At 36.5% G+C, this 20,981-nt stretch overlaps 1 protein-coding gene across 1 annotated transcript in view; it reads left to right on the top strand.

Annotated features, from left to right (window-relative positions):
- The window catches only part of LOC115213157 (organic cation transporter protein), a 508,715-nt gene that overhangs the window by 408,333 nt on the left and 79,401 nt on the right, over positions 1-20,981 (top strand). Inside the window, exons 4-5 of the mRNA XM_029782092.2 lie at positions 6,741-6,971; positions 13,451-13,647. Of these exons, the coding sequence (XP_029637952.1) occupies positions 6,741-6,971; positions 13,451-13,647 (428 nt within the window). The remainder of the gene's footprint in view (positions 1-6,740; positions 6,972-13,450; positions 13,648-20,981) is intronic.

Raw genomic sequence — 20,981 nt, forward strand, 5'->3', positions numbered from 1 at the left:
AGAAGGGCTAGTTGGTTACATCAACTCCAGTGCTTAACTGGTACTTATTTTCCCACTCCAACAGGATGAGAGGCAAAGTCAACTTTGGTGGAATTTGAACTCAGTAATGGTTCCAAAGCAGTTTTTACATACCACCCTAAGTTGTTTTCCTCTGCTTCAACACAATTGTGACAACTGATCAAACCTCTCCCACCCTTTCTTCTGGACAAATACAACCTATCAGTGTCAGTCTTGGGCTGGAATGCTCCATGCACCGTCAATAGTTTCTGTGTTTTGGTATCCATACTCATCAGTTCATTCTTTTGTCAGTTTATGATTCCAGCTCCATACCAAAGTGATGCTATCACCCACGTATTCACTGCTTGGATTTTATTCCGTCCATCAATCTTAGTCTTTGGAAATATTCTTTCTTCTGCTGTTCTTTCATTTCCTTCTTCATGATTATTATTATTATTATTATTATTATTATTATTATTATTATTATTATTATTATTATTCAGTAGTTTTATTTTTATAGCGTGCTTTCACTTCACTACCGAGCGCAGCTCTGTGTGCCTTGGGTATGTGCTGTGATTTGTTGTGGTGCTCTGATGCTTACTATATTGAAAGTGTTTTGCGTAGGATGTGTGCAGTGCCCAGTAGTGCAATTTTCTGTATGTTATATATGTTTGTAAGTCCTGGTGTTTTTGTTATGTATTTGTCTGAATATTTATTATCATTATTATTATTATTATTATCATTATTATTATTATTATTATTATTATTATTATTATTATTATTATCATATTATTATTATTATTATTATCATTATTATTATTATTATTATTATTATATTATTATTATTATTATTATCATTATTATTATTATTATTATTATTATTTCACGTTCTCAGTTCAAATTCTGCCAAGGTCAGCTTTGCTTTTCATCCTTCCGAGGTCAATATAAATAACTACTAGTTGAACACTGAAGTCGATATAATCAACTTACCTCTCCCGTAAAATTCCTAGCCTTGTACCAAAATTTGACATCATTATTATTATTATTGAGTGAGAGAACAGGGAATGCCATCAAAGTGACACTTGGTAGCATTTGTTCTAGCATTTTATGTTCAGAGTTCAGATTTCACCAAGGTCAACTTTGCTTTTTCTCCTTCCAGAGAAAATAAAATAAATTATCAATCAGGGGCTGGGATCAAATTAATTGACAAACCCCTCTCCCCCAAATGTACTGCCTTGCACCTATTTTATAAACAATTATCATGCAAGTGAAGTCAGTGATCTGGTAGAATCTTCAACACACTGGACGAAATATTTAACAGCTGACTTTGTGTTCTGAGTTCAAATGCCACCAAAGTCGACTTTACCTTTCATCATTTCAGGTCCAATAAAAATAAGTACCAGTTAAGCACTGATAGCCCCCTCACACCCCTAAAATTTCTGGCCTTGTGCCAAAATTTGAAACTATTATGCAAGTCAGTGGTTTCCAAAGTGGTGGTACAGCCCCACTCCCTGGAGTTGGTGGAAATATCGGGAGGAGGGGGGGCATTGAAGAAAAGTGGGGCAATAAGAGGGTAGCTGAAAGGGGGCAATTGATGTATAAAAGCAAACAAAATAATGGATTAATTAGGTTAAGTTTTAATTGTAAAATTACAGTTGTTTATAATTTGCTGCAGAAAGTAGTCTACATTTGTGGTGGCGACTGGATGGGGTGAGGGGGGGCGTTAGGAATGTGGCCTGGGTGCCAAGTGGGTGGTGGCCTGAAAAAATTTGGGAATCACTAATGTAGGTTAATCAGAAGAGTGTAAAGTATCCACAACATTTTCAGGCTTTCCCAGTTTGTTGGGATTAATGTAATTGATGTTCAGCCTGGAGTTTTGTAAGTATTTCAAAACAGTATTTCAAAACTGAAAAAAAAAAAAGAAACCCTTGGGTAGGAGATTATGATGGTGGTGGTGGTCATGATGGTCATAGGTGGTGGCAGCAGCAGTAGCGAGGGCGATGATGATGGTGGTGGTGGTGGTGGTGAGCTGGCAGAAACGTTAGCACACCAGGCAAAATGTCGTTTTGTTCTGAGTTCAAATTCCGCCGAGGTCGACTTCGCCTTTCATCCTTTCGGGGTTGATAAAATAAGTACCAGTTACGCACTGGGATCGATATAATCAACTTAATCCGTTTGTCTGTCCTTGTTTGTCCTCTCTGTGTTTAGCTCCTTGTGGGTAGTAAAGAAATAGGTGGTGGTGGTGGTGGTGGTGGTGTGATGATATAGATATTATTCATTTCTCTTTAGGTGTGATATGTTGAGTTCATAAAATATCCTGACCACCTACTGATGTTTCAGCTGTCTCGAGTTCATAAATACTCGCTTCACTATCGGGTTTTCCAGTGTCTCTAAGGCACACTTATTCTATGCTTCATTTGATAAACTCAGTTCACTGATTGCTGTTTATGACTTCGTGAACACTTCTGTAAGATAGGTAATAAAATTTCCCAATAAACAGAGGGAAGTACATTGTATTAGGTTGATGAACACTAATAATATTTATTTATTTATTTATTTAACCCTTTTATGATACCATTTCTACTAAAATACACTCTTTTATCTATTATCCTTTGCTTGTTTCAGTCATTGGACTGCATCCATGCTGAGGCACTACTTTGAGGGGTTTAATCAAACAAACTCCACTACTTAGTTTTTAAAGCCTGATTCTTATTCTATTCGTCTCTTTTGTTGAACCACTAAGTTACAGAGACACAAACAAACCAACACCAGTTGTCAAGCAGTGACGAAAGGATAAAAATTCAAGGACACATGTTATGTTAGCTTAAAAGTTGCCTTATCAGGTGGCTTCTAAGCTAATGAAGAGCCCTCCTGTGGAGGGATCTTCATTAGGCCTCGGGCCCAACAATGACACCTCATGCATTGAGTACATATTAAATTTTATGAAACTTCAACAATATTTTTCAAGCATTGAACAATTTTCATCAAAACAATGAAATAATTTGTTGACTTGGAACTTATTGGCAAAGCTGCATGATAAACAACAGTACCACCACCATTGCCACCACATCTGCCATACACACACCATTCAGACTTCTGATGCCACCACTATCAATACTTTTGACTTTGCCACCTTCTACTCCGCCACCATCACCACTGTCTTTCATGTCGCTTACTCTCACTGTCATCCCTAACTGCCTTGGCTACCACTACCACCACCACTACTTCATCTCCGCCGCCTCTGCCTCTATCACAACTACAACTCATACTATTACTATCACCCCATTACCATCACAAAAAGGCTAAATGTATGTGTAAAAGAATTCAATGTTCATTATGTTCAGTCCCTCTTTCTCTCACATACCCACTCTTTCTCTCTCTCTCTCTCTCTCTTATTATTACTCCCACTGCCACCATTAACATTACTACTTTTAATAAAATATCAACTTTCCCTAAATTTCTTTGTCTCTCTTTTTCTTTCTCTCTCTCTCTCTCTCTCTCTCTCTCCCTGTCTGTCTTTGCCACCACCTTCACCGTCTCTATGCCTACTATTACTCTCACCCCAACATGAGCAATAGTAGAAGTGTCATTGAATAGTGATAGAGGGGTGTCAAAGTGTGACACACTGACACACAGAAATTAGTTTTTATATTAAACTGCATCCAGTAATAAGGATCCAGTTTAGGCATTTAGCAGGAGTTTTGGTGAATATGCAATCACACCTTGTGCCATGTCCAGGTCTACTCTGGCCCAGGATGATAGTATCTATCAAAGGGCCCAGTTATAGGCCAAATAGCTATCTTCCTCAAGTGAATATTCAGAAGAGCAAGTGACTAGCAGAAAGTAATGGGAAATATTGCTGTATTTTTCACAAGGAAAATCACAACTCTTCAGACTTTTACATGAAGGTCCAGGATCATTGTCACCTGTAGGAATTTCATACTGGGAGAGAGTAAGGGGGATGGAGAGAGAGAGATGTTATCAATATAAATATAAAATAGTGAGCTGGTAGAATCATTAACATGCTGGGCAAAATGCTTAGCAGTATTTTGTCGAACTTTACATTCTGAGTTCAAATACTGCTGGGGTTGACTTTGCTTTCATCCTTTCGGGGGTAATAAAATAAGTACCAGTTGAACACTGTGGTCGATGTAATCAGCTTCTCTTCTCTCCCAAACTTGATGGCCTTATGCCAAAATTTGAAACCAATATCAAAATAAATATGTTATGATCATGTCAAAAATATAATTGCGCAATAGATATTTTATAAATACAACATTTAAAGTTTATATGATTCAGATATTTTCTCTCTTAAGCCCTTCACTCCCTAAGGAACATAAATCATCAATGACTTTTCTCCACTGTTCTCAACTCTACTTCTGTTTAGTTAAATCCCTGCTCTTCCTTGTAGCTTCCTTTTGGATCTTGCTGCTGTGTGTCATGTGTTTCCCTGGGTGAAGGCCTTCCTCCACTCCCAGGTCTTGTTGGTTTTGAATTGTCATCATTGCTTTTATCTAGCTTGAGCTGTTGCCCCTATGCAAACCCATATTTACCTCAGGGAAGCAGTGGTCCATAAAAGTCTGGCCTTTATCCTTTGACTTGTGCAGTAAGAGAAGTCCTACTAGGACCTTGTGTTCTCCTAGCATAGCTTTCAGGGTCATTAAGGCACTCAAGACACCTCACCTCAACAAGGACCAGACCTTGTGGTGGATGATACAGATATATTTTGAACATATTTAGGATCTTTTCGGTTTGAACAGCAGTTTTTAACATAATTTCTAGGTAACTAAAACATCTTTTTCTCTTGGCTTTATTGAGAAAATTCTATAGTTTGTAAGATATTTGGTCTTTAATTTCTTGCATTTCAGCAATTTCATCCAATCAATGACCGTCTATTGAGGTGAAAACATTCTGTGCCATATGAATATGTCCCTCGTTTAAGAAACAGATTGGGTTTATTTACATTTATGAAAAAAAAAATATACCCTTCCCCCACCCCTAACCCTAACTAACCCTAACCCTAAAACAGATTGAAATACAATAGATCGATACTAGGGTCATAATTGAGGACTTGTACTTATGTTAGAAAGAAACATCTGGTACCAAACATCAAATTCCATATTGTCAAGTCCAATACAAGTAGACTGTAATCTATTTTGATTATTTTCAATCTATTTGCCACTGATTTGTCATTTGAAGCCTAGAGATTTGCATAATTCGTTTTGTACGGTCTTCAGCATTATTTTTTTCTTCTTTTAATGGTTCACTTATTGGACTTTGGTCAAGCTGGGGCACTACCTTCAAGTATTTAAGTTAATCATATTGATTTCAGTACTTTCTTCAGTCTGGTGCTTATTTTATCAAACTCTGTTTACTGAACTGCTAAGTTATAGTTTTTCACATAAGTGAGACCTTTCACAGTGGTTTATTTTGATAAACCTAAACACAATAGTGTTGTGACAGATGTGTGTTAATGAAGGGAAAGAGTTAATTTGAATGTTTAATAACTATCAAAGTATTAAAGATTTCATTTTGGGATTTGGTTTGCAAGATTCTTTATGTGAGTTTGTGTGTTGAAGCATATTCTCTTGTGTCTGGGCAGTTATTTTCTTTTTGTGCCTTATAATTTAACACACTCACCAGTAAAATTTCCACTTTTTCCTTATTTTTATTTTCCTAACATTTTCATTGTGTCTTACAACCTTATTGAAAAGGTTGCAAGTTGCAACGAAAATTTTAGAAAATAAAAATAAGAAATAAGTGGAAATTTTACTGGTGAGTGTGTTAAATTGTAAGGCACAAAAAGAAAATGACTCTCCCCAAACACAACAGAATATTAAATATTTATTTAGAGATATATTTGTATTTATTCTTTTGAAAGGTCCCTGTAGATTACTTTATTCTTGCTTTGATAGTGTTTTAGTTTAAAGAAAGAAAGGTAGAAATTTCTTCAAACATGCTACATCAAATTGGAGGCAGTTAGTAATTCAACTTTTCTTTTTGAATAAAATGCACAAGCACACATATTCTGTATTTATTATATATTTATGTACACAGATACATATATAGTCTCTTTACTCTTTACTTGTTTCAGTCATTTAACTGCGGCCATGCTGGAGCACCGCCTTTAGTCAAGCAAATCGACCCCGGGACTTATTCATTGTAAGCCCAGTACTTATTCTATCGGTCTCTTTTGCCGAACCGCTAAGTGATGGGGATGTAAACACACCAGCATCGGTTGTCAAGCAATGCTAGGGGGACAAACACAGACACACAAACACACACACACATACATATATATATATACATATATAGGACAGGCTTCTTTCAGTTTTCGTTTACCAAATCCACTCACAAGGCATTGGTCGGCCCGGGGCTATAGCAGAAGACACTTGCCAAGATGCCACACAGTGGGACTGAACCCGGAACCATGTGGTTGGTTAGCAAGCTACTTACCACACAGCCACTCCTGCGCCTATACTGTATTTATATTTGAGATTGCACAGGAAAATTTCAAGCATCAGTTGGCACCCATTTTTGTTCTTAAAATCAGTAATGAGGATTTTCCTCTTTTTTCTTTACACTCAATTATAAAACTACACCCATTCTTAACTTTAATATCTTATATTAAATATCTGATATTATACTTATCAGTAAATATGGTAAATTTATCTACATTTTTGCATCTCTGTATGCATTTATGAATTTAATATTATCTATCTTTTCTCTTGTCTTTATTTCAGTGGGATCTAATATGTAACCGTTCCTATATGAGTTCACTGGTGGTAACCATTTATTTTCTTGGAGTCATGGTTGGTGGTCTCCTTTTTGGTTTCTTGGCTGATAAATTTGGTAGAAAGCCTGTGATGTTAATTTGCCTTTATATTCCCATTGTTCTTGGAACAATTGCAGCTCATGTCCAACACTATGAAATCTTCTCAGTTCTACGTTTTTTAACAGGAATTTGTATCCAGGTAAGATTTCTGTTTCTTTTCTAAAATTTTCATTTGTATCTATTATATTTCATATAAAAATAAGATTGATATTTAAATACCAATCTTATCAGGTGGCCAGCATGGGAATAAAAACCTTTCAAAGGTAATAATTATTTAAAATTATGATTTAGGGTATCTAAGAGATACCACCACACTGGAAATAGCAGTCAAAACTTGACTCTAAAACCACATTAAATGTTCATACAGCACCAGGAGAGAAGACAAAGAGAAATAATTTACTATCAAAAAATTACTGGACTTTGCATAAGAAACACTTTGCCTTCATCAGTGGAATATACTCAGATAGCACATAAATACAAATATATATATATACTCTTACTCTTTTACTCTTTTACTTGTTTCAGTCATTTTGACTGCGGCCATGCTGGAGCACCGCCTTTTAGTCGAGCAACTCGACCCCGGGACTCATTCTTTTTATAAGCCCAGTACTTATTCTATCGGTCTCTTTTTGCCGAACTGCTAAGTGACGGGGATGTAAACACACCAGCATCGGTTGTCAAGCAATGCTAGGGGAACAAACACAGACACACAAACACACACACATACATATATATATATACATATATAGGACAGGCTTCTTTCAGTTTCCGTCTACCAAATCCACTCACAAGGCATTGATCGGCCCGGGGCTATAGCAGAAGACACTTGCCCAAGATGCCACGCAGTGGGACTGAACCCGGAACCATGTGGTGGGTTAGCAAGCTACTTACCACACAGCCACCCCTGCACCTATATATATATATATATATACAACATACAATATACCTACATATATGAACGTATGCATACATATATATGCACGTATGCACATGACCAGTTTAAATTGCCCACTTTAAAACTCCTCGTGCAATATGGTCAGAATAACACCACAGTGAATATAATGACAAAATAAATTTGAAAGGTTTTTATTCCCATGAACATTTTTTTGTGCTCAGAATGGTTGATGCATGGAATAAACTACCCATGTCAATCCTTAGCTGTCAAGACACTACACCCTTCAAAACTTCCATATTTTCTGAAATCCATCAACAGTACACCAGATGGTTGTTTTTTTTTTCTTAGTTGTAGTGCACCTGAGCACTGTATACAACAGTTTCTTTCATATATACATATATCAGTTAGTAGTTCTAAAACATTACAGCAGTAATATTTGGAAGATTGTTTGTTATGGACAGTCAATGAGTAGCCATTGCTTTCATGCCTCTCAGCCACATAGGCAACTTGCTGGGGTTTTTATGCCGCAAGCCATTTGAGTCTGACAAGTCAGCTGAGTGCTTTATAGGTGCAAAACCAACAGTCACTCTCTGACTAGCCATAACAAAGAACCTTCTGTGTATGTGAGTCTGTGTGTTGTTGTGCAGGGCTTATTTTGTGAATCACATAACACGTGTGTATATATATATATATATATATATATATATATATAGGGAGAGTTTATGAAAAAAACAAATGACGGAGACAGGTGGTGTAGAAAACAAACAGATGTATTAGTATAATGCTCAGGAATAGAAAAAGTCTTTTACGTTTTGAGCCTACGCTCTTCTACAGAAAGGGACACAGAAAAAACAAGGAGAGAAAAAAATGTGTGTAGTGGCTATATGTGTGTGTGTGTACATCTTTTGTTGATGTGAATTGGCAAAGAATGTAAACATTGCCATGCAATCTACAAACAGGGTAAAAGGCTTTATGAATGAAATCCCTTGCACTGCCTGTTGTGAACCAAATTACAATCATTTCCTTGTCATTCTCACTGTCAGATATGCAGTGAACCAGTGACTAGTTCATTGGAAACCTGTAATCAATGACATTATTGATCACCAATTCTGATACAAAATAAATTAATCAGTCAGTTGGTATAAAATGCTGGTATATTGGCTCACAGCTTGTGACAGTTGCATCATAATTCATGAAGTTGTCTTCAGTAACTGGAAATCGAAACAAAAAGATTCAGACAAAACACCTTTTGTCTGAATCTTTAGCTAACTTTTCTCATTCAGCCAAGTGCAGAGTGGACATTTAGACTTGTGTCTCTATTTTCTGCTCATATACTGGCAATTTTGTGAACATCCTGTATTCCTGCTAATTCCTATTGAACACTATATATTCCAATCATTTTCAAGTGCAGCCGTTTCAAAAGATCGACTGATAACATTTGTTATACAAAACTGTTTGTTCATGCTTCACAGACAATGAGATGAATTGATGGATTGTAGTGAAAAAAACTTGAGATTCTAATTGTTACCAAATCAAAACTGTATGGTGACATTTAGGTGAACTTTACCAAACTGGTTGATTTCACTTGATATTTTACAATTTTCTACTTTTCCTTTTTTTTCATTCCTTGTCTTTATTTTTGCTTGCTTTTTACTTAAATTTTTCTCTGCTTGTTTGTTTTTGTTTTTATTTATTTTATTAAGTAATTCATTATATTTAAAATTATTCCATTATAATTACCAGTATGAAAGATTAATATCTGACAGAAATGACATTTTGCTATTCAGTAGAAATACATCTTGTTTGTTCTCATTAAATAATGCTAGCTATAAAATTTTATTTCAACTAAAGAAAAACAAAATTAAATCAGTTATAATTCTGATGATGATTTTCATTTTGTTATTTACTTAATTTTATATTTTATATCCCTGTATTTATATAATATTGTATTTTTGATTGCCTAACCCCATTGAATAGACAAAAACTGTATTTAGCTAAATCTAACCATTTAGTGTTCACATTATTCTGCCAAAATTAACCCTTTTTTATCCACATTGTTTTGAATTAATCATGCATTATCTTGTAGCTATGAGATTTTGATGAGGTAGCTGTTAATTTTTAAAACGATGTTGTAGGGTTGGTGTGAGAGACCAGATCTGGCCAGTTTGAACATGAAACAGGCAGAATACTTTTGGCCGGATATGGCCGGTTTAAATGCTAAAGGGTTAAGACTTCATATCTTGCTGTAACCATTTCAAATTCCAACATGCCTTTTGAGGAATCAGTGAACATAGAGAGAATGGAGAGGAGGAATGAAACAGCCAGTGGTGTGTATGGTTGGGTTGTGGAAGAGGGAAGGGGTCATGGACATGAATTTTACTTAATCAGGGTTGCCTACCATGAAATATAAAAAGAACTTCTTTCAGTTTATCATATTTCGATACAAAAAAATCCACAACCTTCTGTCTCAGTAAACACTATTGTTCCTGAAAGATGTTTTCTTATAATTACTATGGATTGCTTGAAGATAACCTTCTTCCTAGGCCTCAATCCCTGGATCTTACATTTATATGTATATATATATATATATATAAGCATGGGTGTGGTAAGAAGCTTGCATCCGAACTATGTGGTTCTGGGTTCAGTCCCACTGAATGGCACCTTGGGCAAGTGTCTTCTACTATAGCCTCAGGCTGACCAGAGCCTTGTTGTTGGATTTGGTAGACAGAAACTGAAAGAAGCCCATCATGTGTGTGTGTATATATATATATATATATATATATATATATACATAAATACATATATGTATGTAGTGCACCTTAGCACTATACGCAATAATTTCATGATTATTATTATTATTATTATTATTATTATTATTATTATTATTATTATTATTATTATTATTATTATATCTGCACAACATGGTGATCTCATATCAAGATAAATAGCACATGACTTTGCAGGTGGGGCCCTGTTAGAATTTTCTTCTGAAGTAGCCGCTTCCACTCAAAAAGTCCCTGACTAAGGGTTGTTTAAAGATGTTGAACAAAACACCCATGTTTACAGAGGTGAATTATTCAAACCCCAAAGAATTCCTCTTAACACTACTTAATTACTATTATCATTGTTGTGTTGTTGTTGTTTTTGTTAATAAGGTTGTGAGCTGGCAGTCGTTAGTACACTGGATGAAATGCTTAGCAGTATTTCACCCATCACTATGTTCTGAGTTCAAATTCCACCAAAGTCAACTTTGCCTTTCTTACTTTTGGAATCAATAAAATAAGTACTAGTTGTACACTAGGGTCGATGTAATCAGTTATCCCCTCCCCCAAAGTTTCAGGCCTTATGCCTTTAGTAAAAAAAAAAATCATTATTATCATTAGTAGTATTAGTATTAGTATTAATAAGGCTGTGAGCTGGCAAAATTGTTAGTATACCAGGCAAAATGCTTTGTGACATTTTGTCCATTGTTACGTTCTGAGTTCAAATTCCACCAAGGTTGATATTACCTTTAATCATTTCAGGTTCTATAAAATAAGTACTAGTTTTCCACTGCATTTTTTAAAAATCATGGTTGAGGCCTTGGTTTCAGGACCACTCATGTCTAGAAATTGCGGTTGGGGGATAAGCAAGGGCATGCTCCTCATAGAAAATCCAGCTCCTAAAAAGCCTCATGATAGCTAAGGTGAATGAGCACCAGCCAGCCCGCCCAAAGATTGGGATGGGCTACACCTACCTACCTCAGTTGCAATGGCATTGAGGTAGATCTAGATGATGATGATGATGATGATTATGATTAATATTGATAAGGCCATGAGCTGGCTGAATTATTTGCATTGTTATTTCTAAGTTCAAATTCCACTGAGATTGACTTTGCCTTTCATCATTTCAGGGTCAATAAAATGAGTACCAGTTGTACACTAGGGTCGATGTAATCAACTATTCCCTCCCCAAAGTTTCAGTCCTTGTGCCTTTAGTAGAAAGGATTATTATTATTATTATTATTATTATTATTATTATTATTATTATTATTATTATTATTAGTATTAGTGTTATTATTATTATTAGTAGTATTATTATCATTGAGCGAGAGAGCAGTGCATGCCATCAAAGTGACACTGCGGTAAAATATACGAAGCCCAATATACCCATCATGACTATCCGTCTGATAAGGGTACACCAGGCACATGCATCACAACCATATGTGCACGACATGGTGATCTCATATCAAGATAAACAGCACATGACCTTGCAGGTGGGGCCCAGTTAGAATTTTCTTCAGGTTGAGTAGCCCATCCCACTCAAAAGGTCCCTGAATAAGGGTTGTTTAAGGATGTTGAAAGAACCACCCATGTTTCCAGAGGTGAATTATTCAAACCCCAAAGAATCTCTCTCAACACATGGCTATGATGCTCCCCCACTACTTCTGCTCGTGATCAGAGATGCACATGTCGTCAGGCACTAAGGGACATGCTCAACTGGTTAAGGTCAAACAACTGACAAGCAAATCTGTGGTATTGAGCAGAATATTTGCTGTAGCCCATCTTTTATACCAAGACAAAACAATGTACATGATAACACTTCCAATCAGTTAAGATCAGAAGCCATGAGAGCCACTGCCTGGTACTGCATCAGGGCATTTATTATTATGATTATTATTGTTATTATCATTATTATTATTATCATTGAGCGAGAGAGCAGTGCATGCCATCAAAGTGACACTGTGGTAAAATATATGAAGCCCAGTATACCCATCACGACTACCCGTCTGATTAGGGTACACTAGGTGCATGCATCTCATATCAAGATAAACAGCGCATGACCTTGCAGGTGGGGCCCAGTTAGAATGTTCTTCTGGTCGAGTAACCCATCCCGCTCAAAAAGTCCCTGAATAAGGGTTGTTTAAGGATGTTGATTGAAACACCCATGTTTCCAGAAGTGAATTATTCAAATCCCAAAGAATCTCTCTCAACATATGGCTATGATGCTCTCCCACTACTTCTGCTTGTGATCAGAGATGCACATATCGTCAGCCACTAAGGGACATGCGCAACTGGTTAAGGTCAAACCACTGACAAGCAAATCTGTGGTATTGAACAGAATATTTGCTGTAGCCCGTGTTTTATACCAAGACAAAGCAATGTGCATGATAACACTTCCAATCAGTTAAGATCAGAAGCCACAAAAGCCACTGCCTTGTACTGCACCAGGGCATTTTATTACTATTATCTCTCTGTATATAAATGGCAAAATTTCTGTGTGTGTGTCCTTAATACAAATCCATAATTTTTCAGTTAGAAGGCTCACACTTTCTATGGTCATTTAAAACCGTCCAAGGGTGGTCGTGCGAATCTTTACATTTCCCCAGTCACCCCACAAAGCCATTAAAAAATCAATAGAAGTGACTTTTTTGTGAATTTTCTATCCCAAATCCAATCAAAATGCCCAAAACTTGATACGCCAATTGAATGCCAGCTAGCTGTATGTGATTGGTTGGAGATTTGGACAGTACTCACGTGTATGTGTGCACGCTCACAGCTGTATATGCATGCACTAGCACTATGACCCAGCGTTGCCGGGTCATAGTGCTAGTTATTATTATTATTATTATTATTATTATTATTATTATTAATGGAAAATACATAAAGCAATGTGAAATCAAACTTTGAAATGACTTATATATACTGTCGTAATGGGACAATGATTTTCTTTACTTTGTCTAGGGTCTTCAAACAACTACATTCGTGATGACAATGGAACTGTATCTAACAAAGTACAGAGCTCGAGCTGGTATCTTTGTTGCAGTTGTGATTGGAACAGTTGTTATGACTTTGGCTGGCCTCGGTTACCTTCTGAGAAATTGGCGCCATCTTCAGATGGCTATCAGTTTACCAAGTCTTTTAGCCATCCCATATATTTTGTAAGTATCATAAATTTTTTTCTAATCATTTTGAAGTAGCTTGGTCATATTCATTTTGTCATTGTTAATGCTGTATATTCAAGATTTCTGTTGCTCTCAAGCAAGTGATGGACTCTGATTTTTCAGTCATCCTAAGATAAAATGTAGAACAAAGATGATCCTACAGTTCTATATTTAAGAGATGAGGAATTATGTACATTATTTACATTATTTACATTCGACAGATATTTGTCTTCATCTTGTTTATTGTTAACACAATGTTTCGGCTGATATACCCTTCTGTGGGATGAAGTTAAAATAATAGACAGAGAACACCACTGGAAAATACAAAAACTAAAAGAAGCAGCACATATGCTAGGACACAACAACCTCCTAAGCAGACCAAGTGCAGATGTGAACTGCATATGGGAACTGGTATTAAGGAAGGATAGAAAAATATTAGATTTATAAACCCTAAAACTCACTCCATAATTGCCCACGGGCATATGGTGTAGTGGTTAAGAGTGTGGGCTACTAAACCCAAGATTCCAAGTTCAATTCTAAGCAGTGACCTGAACAACAATAATAATAATAATAACATCGAAGAATACCTTAGGAATGAGAACCCAGGTTCGAAATTCCCCCCAAGACACCTGAAGAAGGCTGGAGGGTGTTAACAACAAACAAGATGAGGACAAATATCCGTCGAATGTAAATATTATGTTGTCCCAAAAGTTTGTAAACACTTGCGAAAATTGAATTTTTACTCGCCAAGTACTAACAAAAACAACAAAAATTATTCCTCAAAATAAAGACCATTATTTTCCAAGACTTTCTACGAACTTTTGGGACAACCTTATAATATAAAGATGATCCTTACATTAGTATCTAATCTTTGGTTTCCTTAGTATTTAGTAAACAAGGGACAAATCTCCCTTTGTCTAGGTTACTAGTTTACCATAGAGAAGAATGAGAAGAATTAAGCTTGACACTATAAACATACTAATCAATTACTAATCATCAATTTTTCCATCACAATATTACCTCTGATGACAGCATGGAATCTATGATACCTACCTTGGCTAAAAATTGACCAAAATATTAACCCTTCGCTTGTTCTGAGTGTGTATGTCATGTGTAATACATAGGACATATTTCCCTGGTGTCCGTACATCATACATTATACATGTTGGTTTCAAATTTTGACACAAGGCCAGCAATTTGGAGGGAAGAGTTAAACCAATTAATTACATTGCCCCAGTGTTCAACTTGTACTTATTTTTATTGACCCCAGAAAGATGTAAGACAAAGTCAGCCTTAGTGGAGTTTGAACCCAGAACATAAAGACAGACAAAATACCACTAAGCATTTTGCCCAGCTTGCTAACAAATGTGCCAGCTCGCTGCCTTTCAGGCATCATATATGATACATATTACCAATAATTTTTTAACCACAGAAGGCAGCAGGCTGACAGAATCATTGGCAGGCAAGAAAAATGGGATCTTTTCGGTTTGAACGGCAGTTTTTTCTAGCGGTGTCATATAAAATTGTCACCCATAATTATGACCCTAGTATCGATCTATTGCATTTCAATCTGTTTTAGGGTTAAGGTTAGGAGTCGGGGGAAGGGTATCTTTTTTTCTTCACAAATGTAAATAAACCCAATCTGTTTCTTAAACAAGGGACATATTCATACAGCACAGAATGTTTTTTTAACTCAATAGACGTCACTGATTGGTTGAAATTGCAGAAATTGAAGAAAAAAACCCACAAATATGTTACAAACTATAGAATTTTCTCAATAAAGCCAAGAGAAAAAGATGTTTTATAAACACATTCTACCAGTATACGAAAAGATCCGAAAAATGCTTAGTGGAATTTTCTGTCTTTACATTCTGGGTTTAAATGCCTCTGGAGTCAACATTGCCTTTCATTCTTTTGGGGGTGGATAAAATAAATGCCAGTTGAGCATTGGGGTTGATTTAAATCAACTTAGCTCTACTCTTGAATTTGCTGGCCTTGTGCCAAAATTCAAATCAATATTTTTAATCACCAAAATTACTTGAAATTTATGAAAGTAAAACTTTGAACTACTAAGAATGTATGAAATAAGAGCTAACCAAAAAACCAAAAGCAAGCATGGATGTTTAAGACAAACTTATAAAAAGCTTTGAACAGATGTAGGAGTGGCTGTGTGGTACGTAGCTTGTTTACCAACCACATGGTTCCGGGTTCAGTCCCACTGTGTGGCACCTTGGGCAAGTGTCTTCTACTATAGCCTCAGGTCGACCAAAGCCTTGTGAGTGGATTTGGTAGACGGAAACTGAAAGTAACCCGTCGTATATATGTGTGTGGGTATGTATATATATATATATATATATATATGTAAGTGTGTGTGTGTGTGTGTGTATGTGTTTGTGTTTGTCCCTCCAACATCGCTTGACAACCGATGATGGTGTGTTTACATTCCTGTAACTTAGCGGTTTGGCAAAAGAGACCGATAGAATAAGTACTAGGCTTACAAAGAATAAGTCCTGGGGTCGGTTTGCTCGACTAAAGGCGGTGCTCCAGCATGACCACAGTCAAATGACTGAAACAAGTAAAAGAGTAGGCAAAGGGTTGAGTGTTTTGGCTGTGGACACATTGTAATTCAACCATGGTGATGTGAGCTGGCAACATTGTTTGGTTATTACATACTCTCTCTGCTTGGCCCTTCCATAATATGTTGCATTCGTCATCACAACTTTGAAATGCATGAATACATAACACAGTTGTTGATTATTAGAAAATTTCAGACCTTGAAATGCATGGCAATTTGTTGATCTAAAACTTGTGTATAAATAAAGATCTAGAGATAATAATCTCTCACTATTGTTACACGTAAAGAAGCCTAGGTTACTACAATATTAATCAGCAACAAATGATGATGAGGATGGTGATGATGATGATGGTGGTGGTGGTGGTGGTGGCAGCGGTGGTGGTGGTGATAACGACAATGATGATGATGATGAAGACTGATGACAATAATGGTCGTGGTGATGCTGCTGCTGCTGATGATGATGGTGGTGATAACGAGAATGATGATGATGAAGACTGATGACAATAATGGTTGTGGTGATGCTGCTGCTGCTGCTGCTGCCGATGATGATGATGATGATGATGGTGGTGATAACGACAATGATGATGATGAAGACTGATGACAGTAATGGTGGTGGTGATGGTGCTGGTGCTTCTGATGATGATGATGAAGAGAATGATGACCATAGTGGTGGTGGTGCCGCTACTGGTGCTGCTGCTGATGATGATGATGATGATGATGACAAGAAGGAGGAGGAAATTTGATGGCTGCACATCAGAGCCATGTTGTCATTACAGCTTGGTGGACAATATTACATACGGGAGATTCAGCAGCTCCATGCCCCGATAACCAAAGTCATACTGCACTTGATAGCAGTTTCCTGTGTTCAGCAATCAGAATGTACAGCAATCACCTGGAAGCCACAGTAGGACTCTTGTTTAACAATGGAATCCAAACATTCAATAGTCGGTTGATGAAAGCATTCTGCCACCTGCTTCCTTTTGAGTAGCTGAAAATTTTAAGATTTCTTTTGGATTTTTCAAAACATTTAATAAGATTCGTCATTGTCATCATCGTTATTCTTGTCCTCTTTACCATCATCATCATCATCACCATCATCATCACCATCATCATCATCATTATTATCATCACCATCATCATTATCACCATCATCATCATCATCACCATCATCATCACCATCATCATCATCACCATCATCACCATCATCATTATCACCATCATCATCATCATCATCATCATCATCACCATCATCATTATCACCATCATCATCATCATCACATCATCAACAATAACAACACCATCACCAGCAGCATTTTTATTTTACTGTTACTTTTCCATGAAGGCATGGGTTGGGTGGTTTTCCTGAAGCGATATTTTACAGTTAGATACCCTTCCTGTCATCAGTTACCTGTAGTTGTCTCTTATGAAATGCAGGGAAATGGTGTAACTATTCTAAGCACTGAGACACATACAGTAAAAAAAAACTCCTTATGAGATTTTTATTCACAAATATTTGATTCTTTACTACCCACAAGGAGCTAAACACAGAGAGGACAAACAAGGACAGACAAACGGATTAAGTCGATTATATCGACCCCAGTGCGTAACTGGTACTTATTTAATCGACCCCGAAAAGATGAAAGGCAAAGTCGATCTCGGCGGAATTTGAACTCAGAATGTAACAGCAGCCGAAATACCGCTAAGCATTCCAACCGGCGTGCTATCGAGTCAGAAAAAGAAATTTAAAAAGTGAGGGGTTAGCGAAGTTATATGATGGCAGTCTCTCATAGAAAGATGGCTATGGAATTTTTTACTGAACAACCTACACAAATAATATGTTTGTAGTGATCAAATGTATGTGCTATACAGTGTACCATACGTCAGATGTCAAAGTAATCACAGAGCAATGTGAGACGAGGTGTTTTGCTCAAGAACCCAATGCACCGCCCAGTCCTGGAATTGAAACCAAGATCTTGTGAACATGAGTGCAACACCCTAACCACTACTAGACCATGTGCTCTCACAGTCAAGTTATATATATTTCCATTAGCACATAAGTATTTTGAGTTATTTTCTTTTATCCTGTCCTTTTAGATGAGGCTCTATATTAAACACACTTCCCCAATACACTTACTGAGGTACTTGAGCTTGCATTCCTCATGTTCAGCTAATCATAAATCCAAACTTTCGATTTCATCATCATCATCATTTAACGTCCGTTTTCCATGCTAGCATGGGTTGGACGGTTCGACCGGGGTCTGGTAAGCCATGGAGGCTGCACCAGGCTCTAGTCTGATTTGGCAGAGTTTCTACAGCTGGATGCCTTTCCTAACACCAACCACTCTGTGAGTGTAGTGGGTGCTTTTTACACGCCACTGGCACAGGGGCCACAGCAGGCTGGCAACGGCCACAATCGGTTGGTGCTTTTACATATCACTGACATGGATGCCAGTCAGGCGATGCTAGTATCTGCCATGTTCGGACGGTGCTTTTTACGTGTCACCAGCACAGGTGTCTCAACTACAATTTCCATTTGAATTTTTATTTTGATGTTCATGTTTATTGATTTCTCAATAAAAATTTAGTGTCTGATATAACTATTGTTCTCAAGAGATTTACTGATGTTTCCAATACATATCTACTGTTCACTTCAAATGACAGATGTTGTATAAATTACATTGATATTGGCATAGACTTATAACTGAGAGGGCATCCATCTGTAAAACAATTTCCATCAGATCCATGCAAGCATGGAAAAAATGGATGTCAAATGGTGGTGGTGGTAGCGGTAACAATTATGGCAAATTGGTTTTTAAGTCATTAAAGTGTCAGGGAAAATGCCTCACAATGTTTATATTGACTCCATGTTCAAATCTCATTGGTCCCTCCAAATAGATGAAATAAAGTACCACCTAAGTACTGAAGTCAATGTAAATGGCTAATGCACCTCAACTCAAAATTTCTATTTTAAAAGGATGGCAAATTGACCATTGTCATTAGAGCATCAGGAAAAAAAAAATGCTTTTTGCATATGCTCTAGGTCTTTACATTCTGAGTTCAAATTGTGCTTTACCTTGCATCTTTTCAGGATTAATAAAATAAATTACCAATCAGCTACTGGGATCAGTTGTAGAGACTAGCTTTTCTCTTAGAAAGTGCTGGTTTTGTGCCCATCTCAAAAACTATCATCATCATCATCATTTTTATTATTATTATTATTATTATTATTATTCGGCAGCGAGCTGGCAGAACCGTTAACACACTGGGCAAAATGCTTAGTGGCATTTCATCCGTCTTTATGTTCTGAGTTTAAATTCCGCCGAGGTCGATTTTACCTTCCATCCTTTCAGAGTCAATGAAATAAGTACCAGTTATGCACTGGGGAGCAATGTAATCAACTAACCCCCTCCCCCAAAATTCCAGGCCTTGTGCCTAGAGTACAAAGGATTATTATTATTATTATTTTATTGTCTTTGCATAGCTTCTAACACTGGAGATGTACTACAGTGTCAGCTGTTCACTACCAGTGAACTAAGGTGACACCCCTTATTTTTTGAGCACCATCCGGAGTATTCAAGAGGTTCCAAGCTGTGCATTATTATTATTATTACTATTATTCTATGTTTGACTTTTGCTTTACATTTGTACAAGTTGGCTCCAAGTCTCACCCAGAGACCTCAAGAGACAACAGGTTGGAAGTTCATATTGTTGTTATGCCTAGTGTGCCACATATTTGGTTTTGTACTTAGTGTTGTACTAGTGAATGTCTAAAAAAACATACGAAAATTAAGTTTGTTTTAAAACTTGAGATTACATAGAAAGTATTTTGCATAAGATATGCGCAGTTCCCATGAGCACTATCTTTTGAATTTCTGCCATTTTGGGGTTTCCTGGTATCTGAGTGAGGTAGCATTCAGCCCCTTTTGCTATCATTCCCAGGGCACCTATGACAACAGGTATTATTGTTGTTGTTATTATTATTATTATTATTATTATTATTATTATTGTCATCATCATCATCATTATTATTATCACTGAAAATCTAGGACAGAGCTTATATGATAAGATTTAAGTAACATGCATCAGAGTGAAAAGCTAAAGTTATTGATTTTGATATGGACTATAATTTCATATACACTGTGCTATAACTTCATGTTATACACATTAAAGCTGGACCAGTCAACAGGATTTTATGTAATATCAAAACTTCATGACTCTCAATAATATCACACTGGATATTCTAACAATAAAATTGTATTATTCATATACACTGTATAATAACAATATTTCTTTCTTTTTTGTTTTTCGTATTCTAACGATTGTAATACAGGAAGCTAATGTTGTTTGAAGAATTGGTAATGTCAAAGGATTGGGATACAGTGCATGCTATAAAGGTATTAGGAGTGGCAAGGGGATTTCTTTTCATATTTTTTGTTTTTTCCTGTCCACTTTGTTACTATGGTAACCTAAAACTATTTTACTTACCATGTACTCTCAAGCTATATGGAATCAAGTTTTGCCAGCAAACTGGTTCAAACAGAATAAAAGTCATGTTATTTATGGAATGGTGAAGGAAGGAGACAGTAAGAGATTGAGAGAGAGGAGGAGGAGAGAGAGGAGGCAAGAGAGCAAAAAGGTTACAATTCAGATTATATTGTTCTTTAGTTCAGTTTAGCAATCACATCCAAGGCCTCGTTTGAGTACTGCTTTCACTATGTAACATAAGTTCAACATATAGGAAATATGTATATAATGT

This window comes from Octopus sinensis, linkage group LG6, assembly GCF_006345805.1.
Source record: "Octopus sinensis linkage group LG6, ASM634580v1, whole genome shotgun sequence".
Taxonomy (NCBI): Eukaryota; Metazoa; Mollusca; class Cephalopoda; order Octopoda; family Octopodidae; genus Octopus; species Octopus sinensis.